At 51.3% G+C, this 16,865-nt stretch overlaps 1 protein-coding gene across 4 annotated transcripts in view; it reads right to left on the bottom strand.

Moving 5' to 3' along the window:
* LOC137532009 (NACHT, LRR and PYD domains-containing protein 3-like) overlaps window positions 1-16,865 on the bottom strand; it is a 201,210-nt gene that overhangs the window by 179,085 nt on the left and 5,260 nt on the right. For 3 of the 4 annotated variants that reach the window (XM_068252095.1, XM_068252098.1, XM_068252097.1), the window contains exons 2-3: window positions 12,696-12,765; window positions 2,918-3,078 (exon numbers count right to left, since the gene is read on the bottom strand). In XM_068252095.1, coding sequence (XP_068108196.1) covers window positions 2,918-3,078; window positions 12,696-12,732 — 198 coding nt within the window. In that variant the 5' untranslated portion in view covers window positions 12,733-12,765. Of the gene's footprint in view, window positions 1-2,917; window positions 3,079-12,695; window positions 12,766-15,349; window positions 15,437-16,865 lie in introns of those variants that run through there. The other variant, XM_068252096.1, reaches the window with a different exon arrangement.

Here is a 16,865-nt window from a genome sequence, read left to right as displayed (position 1 = left end):
GGCAGGTTCACTGTACACAACAGGTATGCAGTGGCGGGTTCACTAAACAGGTATACAGTGGCGGGTCCACTGAACAGAACAGGTATGCAGTGGCGGGTTCACTGAACACAACAGGTATGCAGTGGTGGGTTCACTGAACAGAACAGGTATACAGTGGCGGGTTCACAGAACAGGTATGCAGTGGCAGGTTCACTGTACACAACAGGTATGCAGTGGCGGGTTCACTAAACAGGTATACAGTGGCGGGTCCACTGAACAGAACAGGTATGCAGTGGCGGGTTCACTGAACCGAACAGGTATACAGTGGCGGGTTCACAGAACAGGTATGCAGTGGCAGGTTCACTGTACACAACAGGTATGCAGTGGCGGGTTCACTAAACAGGTATACAGTGGCGGGTCCACTGAACACAACAGGTATGCAGTGGCGGGTTCACTGAACACAACAGGTATGCAGTGGTGGGTTCACAGCACAGGTATGCAGTGGTGGGTTCACTGAACAGGTATGCAGTGGCGGGTTCACTAAACAGGTATACAGTGGCGGGTCCACTGAACAGAACAGGTATGCAGTGGCGGGTTCACTGAACAGGTATGCAGTGGTGGGTTCACAGCACAGGTATGCAGTGGTGGGTTCACTGAACAGGTATGCAGTGGTGGGTTCACAGCACAGGTATGCAGTGGTGGGTTCACAGAACAGGTATGCAGTGGCGGGTTCACTGAACAGTACAGGTATACAGTGGCAGGTTCACTGAACAGAACAGGTATGCAGTGGCGGGTTCACTGAACAGTACAGGTATACAGTGGCAGGTTCACTGAACACAACAGGTATGCAGTGGCGGGTTCACTAAACAGGTATACAGTGGCGGGTCCACTGAACAGAACAGGTATGCAGTGGCGGGTTCACTGAACCGAACAGGTATACAGTGGCGGGTTCACAGAACAGGTATGCAGTGGCAGGTTCACTGTACACAACAGGTATGCAGTGGCGGGTTCACTAAACAGGTATACAGTGGCGGGTCCACTGAACACAACAGGTATGCAGTGGCGGGTTCACTGAACACAACAGGTATGCAGTGGTGGGTTCACAGCACAGGTATGCAGTGGTGGGTTCACTGAACAGGTATGCAGTGGCGGGTTCACTAAACAGGTATACAGTGGCGGGTCCACTGAACAGAACAGGTATGCAGTGGCGGGTTCACTGAACAGGTATGCAGTGGTGGGTTCACAGCACAGGTATGCAGTGGTGGGTTCACTGAACAGGTATGCAGTGGTGGGTTCACAGCACAGGTATGCAGTGGTGGGTTCACAGAACAGGTATGCAGTGGCGGGTTCACTGAACAGTACAGGTATACAGTGGCAGGTTCACTGAACAGAACAGGTGTGCAGTGGCGGGTTCACTGAACAGTACAGGTATACAGTGGCAGGTTCACTGAACACAACAGGTATGCAGTGGCGGGTTCACTAAACAGGTATACAGTGGCGGGTCCACTGAACAGAACAGGTATGCAGTGGCGGGTTCACTGAACAGGTATGCAGTGGTGGGTTCACAGCACAGGTATGCAGTGGTGGGTTCACAGAACAGGTATGCAGTGGCGGGTTCACTGAACAGTACAGGTATACAGTGGCAGGTTCACTGAACAGAACAGGTATGCAGTGGCGGGTTCACTGAACAGTACAGGTATACAGTGGCAGGTTCACTGAACACAACAGGTATGCAGTGGCGGGTTCACTAAACAGGTATACAGTGGCGGGTCCACTGAACAGAACAGGTATGCAGTGGCGGGTTCACTGAACAGGTATGCAGTGGTGGGTTCACAGAACAGGTATGCAGTGGTGGGTTCACAGAACAGGTATGCAGTGGTGGGTTCACAGCACAGGTATGCAGTGGTGGGTTTACAGAACAGGTATGCAGTGGTGGGTTCACAGCACAGGTATGCAGTGGTAGGTTCACTGAACAGGTATGCAGTGGTGGGTTCACAGCACAGGTATGCAGTGGTGGGTTCACTGAACAGGTATGCAGTGGTGGGTTCACAGCACAGGTATGCAGTGGTGGGTTCACTGAACAGGTATGCAGTGGTGGGTTCAGAGCACAGGTATGCAGTGGTGGGTTCACAGCACAGGTATGCAGTGGTGGGTTTACAGAACAGGTATGCAGCCAGACAGGAACAAGTTAAGCCTAACTAATCTTTCCCTGAGAGACAGTCTGCAGCAGCTCGCCCTACTCTCACTAACGCAGGCAGCACACGAGTGACCGTAATGGCCGCCGCTGCCTGCCTTATATAAGGGGGGGTGGGGCTCCAGGGGCTAGTGTAGCCTAATTGGCTACACTGGGCCTGCTGACTGTGATGTAGAGGGTCAAAGTTGACCCTCATAGTGCATTGTGGGGCGAACCGAACTTCCGGAAACGTTCGCCTGCGGGAGGCGAACGCGAACCACGGAAGTTCGCCGGGAACCGTTCGCCGGCGAACCGTTCGGCCCATCTCTACATCTGACTAGATAGGACTAGGACTGCATCTGGCTAATTATTACTGGTGGCCACCTCTAGTGAGCTGTATAGGGGGCTACATTATACTGGGGGCTACCTCTAGTGAGCTGTTTTGGGGGCTACCTTATACTGGGGGCCACCTCTAGCGAGCTGATTGGGAGCTACCTTATACTGGGGCTCCTCTGGCTACCACATCCTAATAGTTTGCCCGAATCTATGGGGGGTGGAGGCACGATTTAAAATGCCCTGGTAAATACAATCATGATGTAATGATCTGAAAACCATGTATCACTTGTATTTAATTTAAAATAGTACAAAGACAACACAGCACTTTACAGATGTTTATTTTTACAAATTATTCAGGGCTACTTAAAAATTTAGAAATGTAAAGAACAATTTGAAGCGTAAGAATCACATAACATTGTGTAAGCTTACCTCCACATCCAGAGCTATCCATCTATTTAGATGACTAAACAATTTTTCAGTATCTACAGTCTCCATAAGGTAGATCAGATCATCCCTGAAATATTCAGATATTTTTCGCAGTTCTGGAACATCATAGTCCAACAGTTGCTGGCGAAATCGATGGATGTCCTCTGAGGAAGGAAACACATTTTAATCATAGTGGTTTTGTACTTGTTTTAAAGCACGCCTGAACTAACTGAAAAACAAATGGCCAACTCTGAATGCCGCTCCCCGTCTGCCACATGATCACCTCATGTGTGTGCCGCTCTGCTGTCCCTCCACCTCCCCGCATAGCAACACCAGGGGCGTTTTTAGGCATAGACACTCCAGGCCACTGCCTGGAGTGCCATTGGTCCTGGGGGGCGCCATGTCCCTGACTAAGCCCTGCCCCCTGAACTAAGCCCCATCCCTCAGACGAATTCATGCCCCACTCCATGGGTGTTTGTACCTCCTTCTGTCCCCTCTCAGAGAAAATCGCTTGGGTGTATATATTAATAAATTGACAATCTACCACACCCCATTACATTTTCATAAAAATTCATCAGAAAACTTCAACACTCCTGATTGACTTTTATCGAATAAAAACGTGATATCCTATCTGATTTAGTGCTTGAATAAAAAGAAAAAAACTTTGGATGGACGGGAAATCCAATCGTTTGTATTGAACTGCTGTAAAATCGGATCATTTTATTGTATCCTGTGTGGCCACCTTACAAAAGACCTCAAAAAAATCCAGATGAAAGATATTTATCTCCTGGTCTTTCAGATCAATCCTGGTGGATCTGATCTGTTGATGACTGTCTGTTAAACAAGGTGTGTATGAGATCTGCAGATATCATAGACTATGAAAGTATTTAGCAGGAACTGATCTTTTGAAGGAACTGATCTTTTGCAAGATTACAGCATCTTAAAGCCTTGTACCCATGAGGCGATATTTGCAGCGATGTTATCCGATGTCAGGGAACATTGCTTGACATAATCATGTTAAGTGACAGTCATGCTGGATTGGATCATTAGGATCCCGGAAGACTTCCCGCACCCGTTATGTAGTTGTGTGACTTTGCTTGACGATGGTCATCAAAGGGACGTCGCTGGACACGTCAGGTGGTGAGTACGTAGCTGTGGAAAGATCAGGCTGGGTGTACACATAGCAGAAACGCTTTGCCTTCCTCGCCGTCAAGCTTGTCAGACTCATGCGCAGACGCAAGTGTACTGTGACTGCGTATGACGCACGTGGCGGCAGGGAAGGCGAAGAAGAGGACGCGTTGCCGGGACCGACTGCCAGTCGGCCGAAAACAAAACTAAGCCGCGGTGGGGGACCGAAGGACACTGCAAGGGCACAAGATGGCTGCAGGGGGCTTGGGGAAGCCCCAGGTAGATTAAACTTTATTTTGTTCAGGATTAAGGTTCATTTAAAATGTGTGACCACACAGTTTAGTTGCACCTGCAAAACCCCTGAGGGTAGAAACACACTAGGCCAGTGCTAGGAAAACTATGGCCCACGGGCCGCATCCGGCCTGCGTGTGCTGCTTCCCTGGCCTGCCGACAGGCGGCCGGATTGCGCTCCTTACCCCCTCCCTTCATGTAAAATTGCGAGTGGGCAGCGGGAGATTTTAAATGTCCGGTTTCCATGGAGATGATGTGGGACATCGGTGAGCAAGCTGAGTTGCAAATCTCCCACTGCCCGCTCACAATTTTACAGGGAGGAAGGAAGGGGGGGTGGGTGTGTGTGGAATTTGAACAATGCAGCCCGTGGTCCGCACAATGCGGCCCAGGCCGTATAAACTTTGCCCAGGCCTGCGCTAGGCAGTGCAGGAAAGATAGCATTTTGCTGCATATGCATTTGTGCCTTTTTTATGCGATTTCCGTGCGTTTGCGTTTTTGTTCCGCACATGCACTTTCTTGCATTTTGCATATGCTTTAATGCGTTTGTGGTTTCGCATATATAAATTGCATATGCCTTTTGCATGTATTTTTTAATGCATTTTATGCAAATACCTTGGAAGTCAACAGGAAGCAGAAGTACATCAAACTTGGTTTAAAAACAAACGCATAAAAAATGCAGTAAAATGCAATACCTCTGCGTCACCATTGTCTTTCATTATGTGCATTTTAGATGCATTTTGGAAAAATATGCAGCAAGACTAGTGTTTTTTAAAACGCACATTGCAGAATGCACACATACGCATTTTTTCATGCGGCCCATTGACTTGCATTATGTGCGTTTTTCACTGCATTTTCCGCAACTCTACTGTTTTTGCCTAGTGTGTTCCTACCCTAAGGCCTTGATCACATTATAAATTGCTAGAGCTATCACAAATGCTGAGTGATTTATTGAGCTTTTTTCAAAGCCCTTTTCCCTTAGAAAAGCGCTTTTGCTGGCCGATTGAGACAGGAAGTGTATTCTTTGACCCAGAAAATAATAAATACAATGTATTTCTTCTTAAAAGCGCTTGGGAAATCGCTATACAAGGCACTTTTTCAAGCATTTTGCTCTTTTCCTATACCTTCCATTAGAGCAAAAGTGCCCAGAAAATGGTACATGTAGCGCGTTTGCGATTTGCTGAAAATCGAAACGCTCATATGTGAACACTCTCATAGGAAATCATTGCACAAGCACTTTAAGGCCTCTTTCACAGTAGGACGTTGCGGTTTGATGCGACGTTAAAGTCGCAACGTAAATTACAACGCAATTCCTCTGAAAAAGTCGTAATACAACTTAATGCCCCGTTACGGTCACATACAGTAGAGCATACAGGCAATGAAAAGTATGCTTCCAAGTCATTACTGAGCATGTGCAAACAGTCCAAAGCAGCTAATAACGTGTATAACGCACTGCATGCAGTACTTTTACTTAACGTGCAGCGTTATACACCAACACAACGTGTGCACTGAGAACAGGGCATTGATTTTTCATTGCAGTGAGTTATTCTGCGTTAAATGCTGTTTTAACGTGCGACTTTAACGTCCCACTGTGAAAGAGGCCTTATGGCGATTTCTCTAAAATTGCCAGCACTTAAAAAAATCTGCTCATAGTGTGAACAAGCCCTAAAAGTTTGCTGCTGACTCCACCCCTTGTCCATCCAAAATGTAAGGGGTGTTCAGATTTTTTGTAGCTTTTGTCTGTGAAAAATTATAAATTAGGTTGGCAACCCTGTTCCATACACTGTATGTATTTTAACTTACTAATGCTTGGAAGACATTTTGGTGTACAAATGAGATGTCATTGAGATGCAAAAAACTATAGTTTGTATGCAAATTTTGTGCAGCTTGGATTTGGGCCAATCAAAATCAACAGGAAGGACATTTGATTGCTCCAGCTGTATAATGTCAAAATAAGATCGAACAAATAAAAGTATCAGTAATTATTGGATCATTCAAACATAACCAGAGTTTGCATCTTATTGCTTTGCTACAGATCTTCAGCCCACCTAGTGATGTGTGTGTGTGTGCGTGTGTGCGTGTGTGTGCGTGTGTGCGTGTGTGCGTGTGTGTGCGTGTTAGGGTGCATACACACATCAGACCAATTTTACCCTATTCCATGTAGTATGAGAGCCATACTCTACACAGTCTATTCTATGGAGCTGAACTCCCCATCAGATAGAAATCTTTGCAAGATGCTGCACACACAGATGCTGTACACATTCAAAAGATCAGTATCTGCTAAAGATCTGTTCCTCCAAAATGCATTCATAGTCTGATATCTGCAGTTCCTCATACACACCTTCAGTGGCGGATCTAGAGGGGTGCAGGTATGGCTGGTGCCATGGGCGCCCATGCTGCATGGGCGCCATGCCTGCCCCAATGCCACCTCTCCACTGCCGACTGTCTCCCCTCCCGGTGGCGCCCCTGCCCCTGCCGCCTGTCCCCGATCATCTTCTCCTAGTATCACACTTCAGATCGCGCGGCAACTGCAGCGTCACAGCCTGTGCACGCTACCCGCACTGTACTTATTGCAAATGCGGAAGTGACGTCAGTGACCTCTGACGTCACTTCCGCATTTTGAGTACTGTGAGCGTGTAGCGTGCACAGGCTGTGACTGCAGTTGCTGTGAGCTGAAGTATGTCACTAGAAGAAGATGATCGGGAATAGGCGGCGGGGACGGCACCACCAGGAGACATAGCATTGATGTGGTCGCCGTGATCTGAGGTCTATCTCCATTGGAAGAGGACCGGGGACAGGCGGCGGGGATGGCACCAGGAGGAGACCTAGCACTATCTGATATGGACCGGTCGCCGCGATCTGAGGTCTGTAAGAACACCCAGCCTCTGCCAGCGCTCACCCAGCCACCAGCCCAGCCTGCACCCAGCCACCAGCCCAGCCTGCACCCAGCCACCAGCCTGCACCCAGCCCAGCCTGCACCCAGCCACCAGCCTACACCTAGCCTCCAGCCTGCACCCAGCCTCTGCACCCAGCCACCAGCCTGCATCCAGCCTCTGCACCCAGCCACCAGCCTGCACCCAGCCACCAGCCTGCACCTAGCCTCCAGCCTGCACCCAGCCTCTGCACCCAGCCACCAGCCTGCACCTAGCCCAGCCACCAGCCTGCATCCAGCCACCAGCCTGCACCCAGCCCAGCCTGCACCCAGCCACCAGCCTACACCTAGCCTCCAGCCTGCACTCAGCCTCTGCACCCAGCCACCAGCCTGCACCTTACCCAGACACCAGCCTGCACCTAGCCACCAGCCTGCACCCAGCCACCAGCCTGCACCCAGCCACCAGCCTGCACCCAGCCACCAGCCTGCACTCAGCCACCAGCCTGCACCTAGCCTCCAGCCTGCACCCAGCCTCTGCACCAGCCTGCACCTAGCCCAGCCACCAGCCTGCACCCAGCCTGCACCTAGCCACCAGCCTGCACCTAGCCTCCAGCCTGCACCCAGCCTCCAGCCTGCACCTAGCCCAGCCACCAGCCTGCACCTAGCCACCAGCCTGCACCCAGCCACCAGCCTGCACCCAGCCTCTGCACTCAGCCACCAGCCTGCCACCAACCCAGCCACCAGCTTGCACCCAGCCTCTACACCCAGCCCAGCCTCCACCCAGCCACCAGCCTGCACCCAGCCACCAGCCTGCACCCAGCCACCAGCCTGCACCCAGCCTCTGCACCTAGCCACCAGCCTGCACCCAGCCTCTGCACCCAGCCACCAGCATGCACCCAGCCCAGCCTGCACCTAGCCACCAGCCTGCACCCAGCCCAGCCTGCACCCAGCCACCAGCCTACACCTAGCCTCCAGCCTGCACCCAGCCTCTGCACCCAGCCACCAGCCTGCATCCAGCCTCTGCACCCAGCCACCAGCTTGCACCCAGCCACCAGCTTGCACCCAGCCACCACCCTGCACCTAGCCTCCAGCCTGCACCCAGCCTCTGCACCCAGCCACCAGCCTGCACCTAGCCCAGCCACCAGCCTGCATCCAGCCACCAGCCTGCATCCAGCCACCAGCCTGCACCCAGCCCAGCCTGCACCCAGCCACCAGCCTGCACCTAGCCTCCAGCCTGCACTCAGCCTCTGCACCCAGCCACCAGCCTGCACCTTACCCAGCCACCAGCCTGCACCTAGCCACCAGCCTGCACCCAGCCACCAGCCTGCACCTAGCCTCTGCACCTAGCCACCAGCCTGCACCCAGCCACCAGCCTGCACTCAGCCACCAGCCTGCACCTAGCCTCCAGCCTGCACCCAGCCTCTGCACCCAGCCACCAGCCTGCACCTAGCCCAGCCACCAGCCTGCACCCAGCCTGCACCCAGCCACCAGCCTGCACCTAGCCTCCAGCCTGCACCCAGCCTCTGCACCCAGCCTCCAGCCTGCACCTAGCCCAGCCACCAGCCTGCACCTAGCCACCAGCCTGCACCCAGCCACCAGCCTGCACCCAGCCTCTGCACTCAGCCACCAGCCTGCCACCAACCCAGCCACCAGCTTGCACCCAGCCTCTACACCCAGCCCAGCCTCCACCCAGCCACCAGCCTGCACCCAGCCACCAGCCTGCACCCAGCCTCTGCACCTAGCCACCAGCCTGCACCCAGCCCAGCCACCAGCCTGCACCCAGCCTCTGCACCCAGCCACCAGCATGCACCCAGCCCAGCCTGCACCTAGCCACCAGCCTGCACCCAGGCTCTGCACCCAGCCACCAGCCTGCACCTAGCCACCAGCCTGCACCCAGCCTCTGCACCCAGCCACCAGTCTGCACCCAGCCTCTGCATCCAGCCACCAGCCCTGCACCCAGCCACCAGCCTGCACCTAGCCAACAGCCTGCACCCAGCCACTAGCCTGCACCCAGCCACTAGCCTGCACCCAGCCACCAGCCTGCACCCAGCCTCTGCACCCAGCCTCTGCACCCAGCCACCAGCCTGCAACCAGCCTCTGCACCCAGCCACCAGCCTGCACCCAGCCACCAGCCTGCACCCAGCCTCTGCACCCAGCCTCCAGTCTGCCACCAACCCAGCCACCAGCCTGCACCCAGCCCAGCCTGCACCCAGCCACCAGCCTGCACCCAGCCTCTACACCCAGCCACCAGCCTGCACCCAGCCACCAGCCTGCACCCAGCCTCTGCACCTAGCCACCAGCCTGCACCCAGCCACCAGCCTGCACCTAGCCACCAGCCTGCACCCAGCCTCTGCACCCAGCCACCAGTCTGCACCCAGCCTCTGCATCCAGCCACCAGCCCTGCACCCAGCCCAGCTACCAGCCTGGACCCAGCCACCAGCCTGCACCTAGCCACCAGCCTGCACCCAGCCACCAGCCTGCACCCAGCCACCAGCCTGCACCCAGCCTCTGCACCCAGCCACCAGCCTGCACCCAGCCTCTGCACCCAGCCACCAGCCTGCACCCAGCCACCAGCCTGCACCCAGCCTCTGCATCCAGCCTCCAGCCTGCCACCAACCCAGCCACCATCCTGCACCCAGCCCAGCCTGCACCCAGCCACCAGCTTGCACCCAGCCTCTACACCCAGCCACCAGCCTGCACCCAGCCTCTACACCCAGCCCAGCCTGCACCCAGCCACCAGCCTGCACCCAGCCTCTGCACCTAGCCACCATCCTGCACCCAGCCACCAGCCTGCACCCAGCCCCTACACCCAGCCCAGCCTGCACCCAGCCTCTGCACCCAGCCACCAGCCTGCACCCAGCCACCAGCCTACACCCAGCCTCTGCACCCAGCCACCAGCCACCAGCCCAGCCACCAGCCTGCACCTAGCCCAGTCACCAGCCTGCACCCAGCCACCAGCCCAGCCTGCACCAAGCCACCAGCCTGCACCCAGCCACCAGCCTGCACCCAGCCACCAGCCTACACCCAGCCTCTGCACCCAGCCACCAGCCTGCACCCAGCCACCAGCCCATCCACCAGCCTGCACCTAGCCCAGTCACCAGCCTGCACCTAGCCACCAGCCCAGCCTGCACCAAGCCACCAGCCTGCACCCAGCCACCAGCCTGCACCTAGCCCAGCCACCAGCCTGCACCCAGCCCAGCCACCAGCCTGCACCCAGCCACCAGCCCAGCCACCAGCCTGCACCCAGCCGAGCCACCAGCCTGCACCCAGCCACCAGTTTGCACCCAGCCTCTGCATCCAGCCACCAGCCTGCACCCTGTCCCTGCACCCATTTTATTGGGCAGCATGTGACTACTTGATGAATTATCTGATGGCATGTGACTACTTGATGAATTATCTGAAGCATGTGACTACTTGATGAATTATCTGGCGGCATGTGACTACTTGAATTATCTGACGGCATGTGACTACTTGAATTATCTGACGGCATGTAACTACTTGAATTATCTGATGACATGTGACTAGTTGATGAATTATCTGAGGGCATGTGACTACTTGAATTATCTGACGGCATGTGACTACATGAATTATCTGATGGCATGTGACTACATGAATTATCTGATGGCATGTGACTACTTGAATTATCTGATGACATGTGACTAGTTGATGAATTATCTGAGGGCATGTGACTACTTGAATTATCTGACGGCATGTGACTACATGAATTATCTGATGGCATGTGACTACATGAATTATCTGATGGCATGTGACTACTTGAATTATCTGATGGCATGTGACTAGTTGATGAATTATCTGACGGCATGTAACTACTTGATGAATTATCTGACGGCATGTGACTGTGATGTGTGTGTATGTTGGGGGGGCGCAATTTCAGTGTTTGCCATAGGCGCCGTACTACCCAGATACGCCTCTGCACACCTTGTTTAACGGACATTCATCTGCAGGATCATTGGATTCATCTGCATTCATTATTGCAGGAACAGATCTTTTGCAGATACTGATCTGTTGCATGTGTACAGCATCTTTGTGTGCAGCATCTTGCAAAAATTTCTATCTGATGGGGAGTTCAGCTCCATAGAATAGACTGTGTAGACTGTAGAGTATGGCTCTCATACTACATGGAAGGGGGTAACATTGGTCTGTGATCTTTCACTTTCCAAAGACTATGGTCTGATGTGAGTATGCACCCTTAGGCCACATACACACATCAGACCATAGTCTTTTGAAAATGAAAGATCACAGACCAATCTTACCACCCTTCATGTAGTATGAGAGCCATACTCTACACAGTCCATTCTATGGAGCTGAACTCCCCATCAGAAAAAAAATCTTTGCAAGATGCTGCACACACGGATCTGTACAGACACAAAAGATCAGTATCTGCAAAAGATCTGTTCCTGCCAAGAATCCATTCCTGCAAATTGCAATGATAGTCTATGAGATCTGCAGATCATCATACACACATGATTTAACTGACATTCATCTGCAGATCAGATCCACCAGGATGGATTTTCAGATCTGCGGATGATTGCTTGATCTGCAGATGAATGTCAGTTAAATCATGTGTGTATGATGATCTGCAGATCTCATAGATTATCATTGCAATTTGCAGGAATGGATTTTTGTCAGGAACAGATCTTTTGCAGATACTGATCTTTTGTGTCTGTACAGCATCTTTGTGTGCAGCATCTTGCAAAGATTTTTTTCTGATGTGGAGTTCAGCTCCATAGAAAAGACTGTGTAGAGTATGGCTCTCATACTACATGAAGGGTGGTAAGATTGGTCTGTGATCTTTCATTTTCCAAAGACCATAGTCTGATGTGTGTATGAGCCTTTAGGGATGATCAATGAGATGCATTTTTTTTTCCGACTTGATGCAAATGTAAGCAAATTTCTATGCAAATATATGCAGTTTGAAAATGGACCAATCAATTTAAGTGTGTGTGTGTGTGTGTGTGTGTGTGTGTGTGTGTGTGTGTGTGTGTGTTTACAATGTTAATTGTAATTTGTTGGGAATATTTTTGCACCAGTCATAAGATTAGTTATGTTAATGCGACTTTTGCAAAATCCATGTGCCTAACCCTCTTCATTCTCAACCAATTTGTCGTCTGCAAGTTATGTTCCTCACAGGTTATTATCCTTGCAACCACTTCACCCACTTTTTTTTTTTAATAAACTGTCTGTGCTATCTTTTTTTACAATAGTAATAGACACAGAACATTCAGATTGCGTTTTTCTCCTGGTGAACTCAAAGCGCTTCACAGCTGCAGCCACTAGGGTGTGCTCCACAGCCGACCAGGATCATTAGGGAGCCTTGCCCAAAGACTCCTACGTTTTACGTACTGGCTTCGGCCAGGATCAGAACTCTGGTCAAAGGCTCAAATCCCACATAAAAGGCAACAGCCTTACCAGTACGCTATCCAGCTGATAATAATTATTACTTCTCCAACTACAACAATTTAAAGTACCAACCTTCAGTTATAACTCTGCCCCTAAATTCCTCAGCCATTTTCTCTGGATATCTTCAGGCTGATTTCATTACCTATAAGTAAAAATAATATATATTTCAACAATCAAAAACGAAAAAACATAGCCGCAAGTAATTGCAGGTCATTGCTATCCATATCAAGAATTGGCATTCCCAAATACTACATAATGTATTTTGTGAAATATAAGACTCCTGTTTTCTCCCCCAAAAGTGAGGGGAAAAAGTCACTGCGTCTTATAGTCCAAATCAGGGAGTTTCTGACTTGTGAATGCTGCCAATATGAACCTCCAACCCACTGCAATATTGGGGACTCCCTGTACTGGGCCCATGCAGCGGAGGACACAGGGGGACAAACGGAGGACACGGGGAACACAAAGGGGTATAGAGGAGGACACAAGGGGGGAGGTCAGTCATTGGGGGGGACAACTGACACTGCAGTGAGGGGCCCAGGGCTTCTGGGGGCCCTGGGCACCTCAAAGCGCTGGAAGGGCTGCATGGGCTGGCTGCGGGCCTGTGGCTCACTAACCAGCGCACCGCGTGAACGTGGGGAGCAGATGAGTGAGCCCGCTACAGAGGACTTTCTATACTGGGGCACCACCTAAATCTGGCTACAGGCTACCTATACTGGGCCACCACCTATACCTGGCTACCTATACTGGGGCTGGAACCACCTATACTTAGCTACCTATACTGGGGCACCACCTATACTTAGCTACCTATACTGTGGCATCACCTATACTTGGCTACCTATACTGAGGCACCACCTATACTTGGCTACCTATACTGAGGCACCACCTATACTTGGTTACCTATACTGAGGCACCACCTATACATGGCTACTTATACTGGGGTACCTATAGCTTCCTACCTATTCTGGGGGCACCTGTACCTGGCTAACCTACACTGGTGCACCACCCATACCAAGCTACCTATACTGGTGGCAACAATACCAGGCTACCTATACCGGCGCACCACCTATAGTTGAATATCTATACTGGGGGCACCTGTATCTTTCTGGCCTATGCTGGGGCACCAGCAATACCAGGCTACCTATACTGGGGGCATCTACACCAGGCTACCTATACTGGGGCACCACCTATAGCTGGCTACTTATACTGAGGGAACCTATACCTGGTTATCTATACTGGGGGCACCTATGCCTGGTTACCTATACTGGAGGCACCTATACCTGGCTAGGGCAGGGGGATGAGCTGAGACAGAAGGGGACAAGAGGTAACCCAGGGGGATAAAAGAGACACAGGGGGAACAGAGGCGGACAAAAGAGGCACAGGGAGAAAAGAGATTAGACGGGAACATGAGGTCACACAGAGGGACACAAAAGAGGCACAAACTGAGGTGAGACAGAGGGGGACAAGAAAGGCACAGGAAGAAAAGAGGGGGACAAAAGAGAACGGATAAAGGATAAGAACGGACCTACAAGTCGGCATCTCATTTGCTAACCAGGGACCTGTATTTTGCTAGTATTTGGCTCCACCCACAACATGTCATGGTCACGTCCACTTTTGCTGCATCGCGCTGTGAACGCCACTTTCTTCAGTGTCGGAGCCATGCACATTATTCGCTGCAGCGCACTTTGAGCACGGACACGGGGGTGGGTTAGCTAGAAGGCGGGCACAGCAACCAATGGGTGGGCACAGGGGGCAGGTCTGATGATGTGTGAGGGGCCCCATAATTTCTGATGGCGGCCCTGCAAGGGGGACACAAAGGGGCATTGAGGAGGACACAAGGAGGACAGAGGCAGACACATGGGAAACACAGAAGCACACAAGAGGTACAAGGGGCATAATCCACAAAATGCCCCTTAACCATGTACGCACCAGGTTTAGTATAATTTCTTTCCCCTGGTTTTTGTCCTCCAAACCTAGGTGCGTATTATGGTCAGAAGCATTTTATAGTCCGAAAAATACGATATATAAATATATATATATATATATATATTAGCTGGACGCCCAGCGATGCCTGGGTATGTATTTGGCCGGTGTTGGCTCCGCCCAATTTTCCTATCCCTAACACACAATTACTCAATAACTTAATTACCAAGTTTGTGAGATTTGCGGTCTTTGGCATCAATAATTTGCATTGAAATAAAATCTGATGTGGCTCCACCCCTTTTCTGAATTTGAACCCCAATCACCCAATGGCCAACTGTACCAGGTACAGGTGATTAACAGTGCAAGAGGCTTGTGCCATTAACAGTGCAAGAATGGCAGCAATTAAATATTCCCCTTAAAAATGAATAGGTGGATTTTGATTGGCTTTTGTAGGCTCCACCCACTTTTCTGAATATTAATCCCAGTCACGCAGTGACCAACTGTGCAAAGCTTAAGAACCCTACCATTAACAGTGTAAGAATGGCTGCAGTTTACATTTTCTCAGTGAAATTCGTATTTGTCTCCGCCTACTGATGACCCGGCATATATATATTCTTATCCTCTGCAGTCGGTCACTTCCTCGGCACTGGGGAGCAAAGGGAGGTGAGATCCATCTGAATGGTAAGAAGATCCCCAGTCTGTAATATAGCTGCAGTAGTCAATGAGTGGGCATTATGTTACGGGGCTGCACAGGCATCCAGCCAATGATCTCTATTAGCAGTGAATACTGAAGTCTTGACACCAACATATTAACCTCCCTGGTAGTAACCCTGATCCTGACTCATGGTGGCTGTCGGGAGCTCTGCTCAGAGGGCGTTTCAACTCCCCTCTCCTCCCTGTCCTCTCCTTTTTGTCCTAAGAGGCTTTGGATCCCTCTGGTGAGATTGTTGTTTTTTTGTCATCACAACAAACTGCAATCTCTTTACAGGGTTACAGCACCACCTGGAGGTTGGAGGGAAAATTGAAGCACTGGATCCAGGAGAGATGAGTAAATGCTGGGCTGCTGCAGATCTCTCAAAAAAATTGCACCGCTTTTAGACCCTAAAGTCTGGAAATAATCATACCACCAGGGAGGTTAAGGAAATCATGTTTGAGGGCTGGAACCCACTAGAGCAATTTTTTGAGCATTAAGGCCCCGTTCACACTTGCGGTTCTCTGCCAAACGGACCGGATGACCTGACCGGATCCGGACCGGATCCGGATCGGAACCGTACGGTTCTCATCCGGATCCGGTCAGTTTGCATCAGGTGTTCATCAGGATGCGATCCGGATCCGTTTGGCAAAAGATAGTAGAAAAGGAATAAAAATGTTGGGGTCTGGGAGGTCAGCAGAAGGTGGACCTGTGGAATCAGGCCCTCCGCTGTTTAGCACTCACCTCCACCTCCGACATGCTGCCAACATCTCCAGCACGTTTAAAATCACTGCTGCTCCACTCCAAAATGCTTGCCCATGTGTCCCCATCCAAAATCGCCGCTTCAATACGCATAGGAAGTGGGGTAGAACATCCGGATTTTTAGCCAGTGTGTTGTGCGCTCTCCGGTTCTCATTGGTTTGTATTGGCCGGATGGTGCAGTCCGGCTCCGCTCCGGATACGGCTGCCGGAGGAGCCGGACCAAAAAATAGCGCATGTTGGGTCTTATGCCGGAGTCCGGATCCGGTACGGATCCGGTCCGGACGAAACGGACGCATGTGAACGGACGCATAGGCTTTCATTGCTATGCCGTGCGTCCGTTCCGTCCGTTCTGCAAGCGGTCCGGCTCCGGCACGGCGATTCCGGACGGCGACCGCTAATGTGAACCGGGCCTTAGGGAGTGTGATAAATCGATTTTCCAGCGATTTCCCTAAACGCTCTGCCAATGTAAATGGATGGTGCAAATTCCACAGAAGCGATTGCAATTAGCAAAATCTCAAACGCAGGACATGCAGCATTTTGTTAGCGTTTGCGCGTCAATGTAAAGTATATAATCGCTGGCGTAATCGCTCATCAAAACCTGCACGGAGCGATTTTGCTAGCGTTTTAAAGTTAATGTACACTGTAACAAAATTAAAAATAACTGAAAGGACCAATCAGAATATAAAACGCTAATCGCTACACAACCGCTGGCAAATTGATTACGCTTTTTAGGGAGCGATTTTAGAAAGTGTAATCAATTTCAATTGCTCATGAAATCGCTTACAAACTGCTCACGCAAAACGCTAGCGATTGCGATAGCGTTTTGTAGTGGGTTTCAGGCCTCACTGTGACAGAATGAGCAGAGCTCC

Source organism: Hyperolius riggenbachi, chromosome 9 (genome assembly GCF_040937935.1).
Source record: "Hyperolius riggenbachi isolate aHypRig1 chromosome 9, aHypRig1.pri, whole genome shotgun sequence".
Classification (NCBI taxonomy): domain Eukaryota; kingdom Metazoa; phylum Chordata; class Amphibia; order Anura; family Hyperoliidae; genus Hyperolius; species Hyperolius riggenbachi.
Note: the sequence above shows the minus strand (reverse complement) of the source record. Positions and strands in the feature narration are given on the sequence as shown.